The sequence below is a fragment of the Lagopus leucura genome, unplaced genomic scaffold (assembly GCF_019238085.1).
Source record: "Lagopus leucura isolate 7727_CA_CO unplaced genomic scaffold, USGS_WTPT01 35344-0_obj-0_obj, whole genome shotgun sequence".
In the NCBI taxonomy this organism is placed as follows: Eukaryota; Metazoa; Chordata; class Aves; order Galliformes; family Phasianidae; genus Lagopus; species Lagopus leucura.
In genome coordinates this window covers 1-2,572 of record NW_024963731.1, presented here as the reverse complement: position 1 = coordinate 2,572, position 2,572 = coordinate 1, and the positions used below count along the sequence as shown (strand labels likewise).

The 2,572-nt window shown below is 58.0% G+C and overlaps 1 protein-coding gene across 5 annotated transcripts; it reads left to right on the top strand.

The window, feature by feature from the left end:
- The first annotated feature begins 208 nt into the window (after window positions 1-208).
- On the top strand, window positions 209-2,566 carry LOC122191307 (capping protein, Arp2/3 and myosin-I linker protein 3-like). Of its 5 annotated transcripts, none has more exons than XM_042891550.1 (4): window positions 209-348; window positions 1,338-1,432; window positions 1,935-1,953; window positions 2,341-2,566. In XM_042891550.1, exons 1-4 carry the CDS (start codon window positions 216-218, stop codon window positions 2,421-2,423), a joined length of 330 nt encoding a protein of 109 aa, XP_042747484.1. In that variant the 5' UTR covers window positions 209-215; the 3' UTR covers window positions 2,424-2,566. The 5 variants fall into 5 exon arrangements, with proteins under 5 accessions (XP_042747484.1, XP_042747483.1, XP_042747480.1 ...); XM_042891549.1 differs by having other exon boundaries at window positions 1,903-1,953; window positions 2,419-2,566; XM_042891546.1 differs by having other exon boundaries at window positions 1,903-1,953.
- The last annotated feature ends 6 nt before the right edge of the window (window positions 2,567-2,572 follow it).

The window sequence follows — 2,572 nt, the reverse complement described above, 5'->3', positions numbered from 1 at the left end:
TGGAGACAGGACAAGGGGAAACGGCTGGAAACTGCAGCATAGGAAGTTCCGCACAAACATGCGCAAGAACTTCTTTACAGTGAGGTGATGGAGCACTGGAACAGGCTGCCCAGGGAGGTGGGGGAGTCTCCTGCTCTGGAGATGTTCCAGACCTGCCTGGATGCCGACCTGTGCGACCTGCTGTAGGGAACTGCTTTGGCAGGGGGTTGGACTCGATGAGCTCTGGAGCTCCCTTCCAACCCCTACAATTCTCTGATTCTGTGATTTCCGGCCTCGCTTGGCTCGGCTCGGCTCCTCTCGGCCGCAGCATGGCCCCGCCGGCGGGAGACGTGTCCCGGGAGCTGCAAGGTAGGCGCCCAGCGCCCCTGTAACCCCAAATCCCCCCGCTGCACCCCAAATCCCACCCACATCCCTCCATTTCACCCCTAAACCTCTCAAAATCCTACAATTTCCCGCTAAATCCCCTCAGTTTTGCATTCAATCCTCCCATTTTCCTCTAAATCCCACCCTCGTTTCCCTCAGATCTCCCCGTTTACTCTCAAATCCAAACTAACTGCTTCTATTTCCCCCCAAATCCGTCCACAGTTTCCCTCAATTTCCCCTAAAATCCTACCTGAATCCCCTCATTTCCCCCCGTATCTCTCTTCATGGGATCCCCCATAAACTCCCATGGGCTCAAGGCCCCCATAACTCGCTCCATATCCTTCCTCATCCCCCATCCAATCACCTCATACATCCCCAGATCTCCTCAGTGCTCCCCTCCATCACCCCATAGCGATCCATGTTCTTTCCATGCAGCCACCATATTCCATCCATAGCCCTCCTATCCCCCCCCGTACCCCCCTAATCCCCAAATCCCTTCCATTGACCCTCCCATCACCTCAGCACCCCTCCTTATTCTCTCCACACTCCCCGCAGATCCCCTCCACGGCCATCCCGTAATCCCGCCCCAATTGCCCTATAACATCCCCCCGTAATCCCATAAGGCATCCACAACCCTTCCGTAGGCCCCTAACGTACAATATCCCCCCCATAAACTTCCTAGCCCCATACCCCCCCCCCCCCCAGATCCCTTCCGTGCTCCCCCACGTCCCGCCATAACCCCCCAGACCCCATAACCCCCAGATGCTGCCATGACCCCCTGGAGCTCCCAGCCCCCCTCCTTTCCCCCCGTGCCCCCAAAGCTCCGCGTGCACGGCTCTGGGCCGAGCGCTGTCCGTGGTGCTGAAAGCGGCGCTAAACGGCAATGGGAGCGGGGAGGGGGCAGCCTGGGGGGCGCTGGGGAGGGGGAGGTTCCAGGGATGAATCCTTCCCCTCGTAACCCCAACCCCATTCAGAAAGCATCCGCCGGGCCCTGGGGCGGCCCCGCATCCACCTGCTGCTGCGTGCCCGCCTGGAGACCAAACCCCGTCGGCTGGAGGAGAGGATCCTGGTGGGAGCTGGGAGGGATGAGAGGAACGGGACGGGGATCGGGGCCCTGGGAGGGGGACTGGGGGCGCTGAGAGGGATCCAGGGTTATTGGAAGCACTGGGAATACTGGAAGCGGGCTCAGCGGGTACTGGGAGTAGAAATGGGGACACTGGGAGGGGGTCTGGGACATTCGCTATTAAAGACCTAAGAGTTATTGGGAGCACTGGGAGGGGGTCAGAGGTTACTGGGAGGCACTGGCACTGAAAGTAGGGACACTGAAACGGGTCTGGGGGCACCGGGAGGTACTGGGAAGGAGAACAGAAGCACTTGAAGGGGAAATGGGATGCTCTGGGAGGGAGGCTGATGGCACTGAGAAGGGAAATGGGCAAATGGGGCTCTGGGAGATCACTGGGAGCACCAGGGGGCACTGGGAGAGGTCTGAGCTCTTAGTGGAAGCACTGGGAGCACTGGGTGCCAGCCTCTGTCTCCCAGGCCCTCACTGCCTGGCGCCTGCACCTCTTCGGCCCCACAACACCGGCCAAGGTGAGCCCTTGCACGGGAATTTGCACGAGCGAATGTGCTCAATTTTCACGCGGATTGATACGGGGATTTGCAGAACGATTTGCATAGGGATGTTCAGAGGGATCTGGTTGTGCCCAGCACGACCCACTGCATGAGAAACCACGTGAGGATTTGCACTGTTCCCTAGCAGAAGCATTTTATGAGCATTTGCACAAGGGTTGACAGAAGCAGCTGTTTGCACGAGCCTGCCTTTTTGCACCAACATTCACATGAAAGCTTAGATGGGAATTTGCACAATAATTTGCATGAGGATTTGCACAAATGTATGCACGAGGGTTTGCATGGAGTCCATCCTCTTGCAGCAGGGTTTTCATACTGCTGAGCCCTTTCCTACCTGTTTGCACAAAGATTGCCATGAGGAATTGCACGTGGATTTGCATGCCCATCTGTGTGCCCACGTGCACAAAGATTGCTGTTTGCTGCCAGGCTGAAGGTTCCCTGAGCGTGCTGGAGATTCGCTGCATCAGTGCCACCAGCCCCACCCAGGTACCCACCACCTCCCAGTGCAGACCAGTATGGGCCAGTGCGGACTGGTGACCCTCAACTGCTTGCCCAGAATCATGCCGAGCCTCTCAGTGTG

Excerpts from the sequence above, each read along its gene's own strand:
- LOC122191307 (XM_042891546.1), top strand. The coding sequence starts at position 216 with ATGAGCTCTGGAGCTCCCTTCCAACCCCTACAATTCTCTGATTCTGTG. Across the intron at positions 1,433-1,902 it reads GGCTGGAGGAGAGGATCCTG|GCCCTCACTGCCTGGCGCCT; the intron begins GTGGGAGCTGGG and ends TCTGTCTCCCAG. Across the intron at positions 1,954-2,340 it reads GCCCCACAACACCGGCCAAG|ATTGCCATGAGGAATTGCAC; the intron begins GTGAGCCCTTGC and ends GTTTGCACAAAG.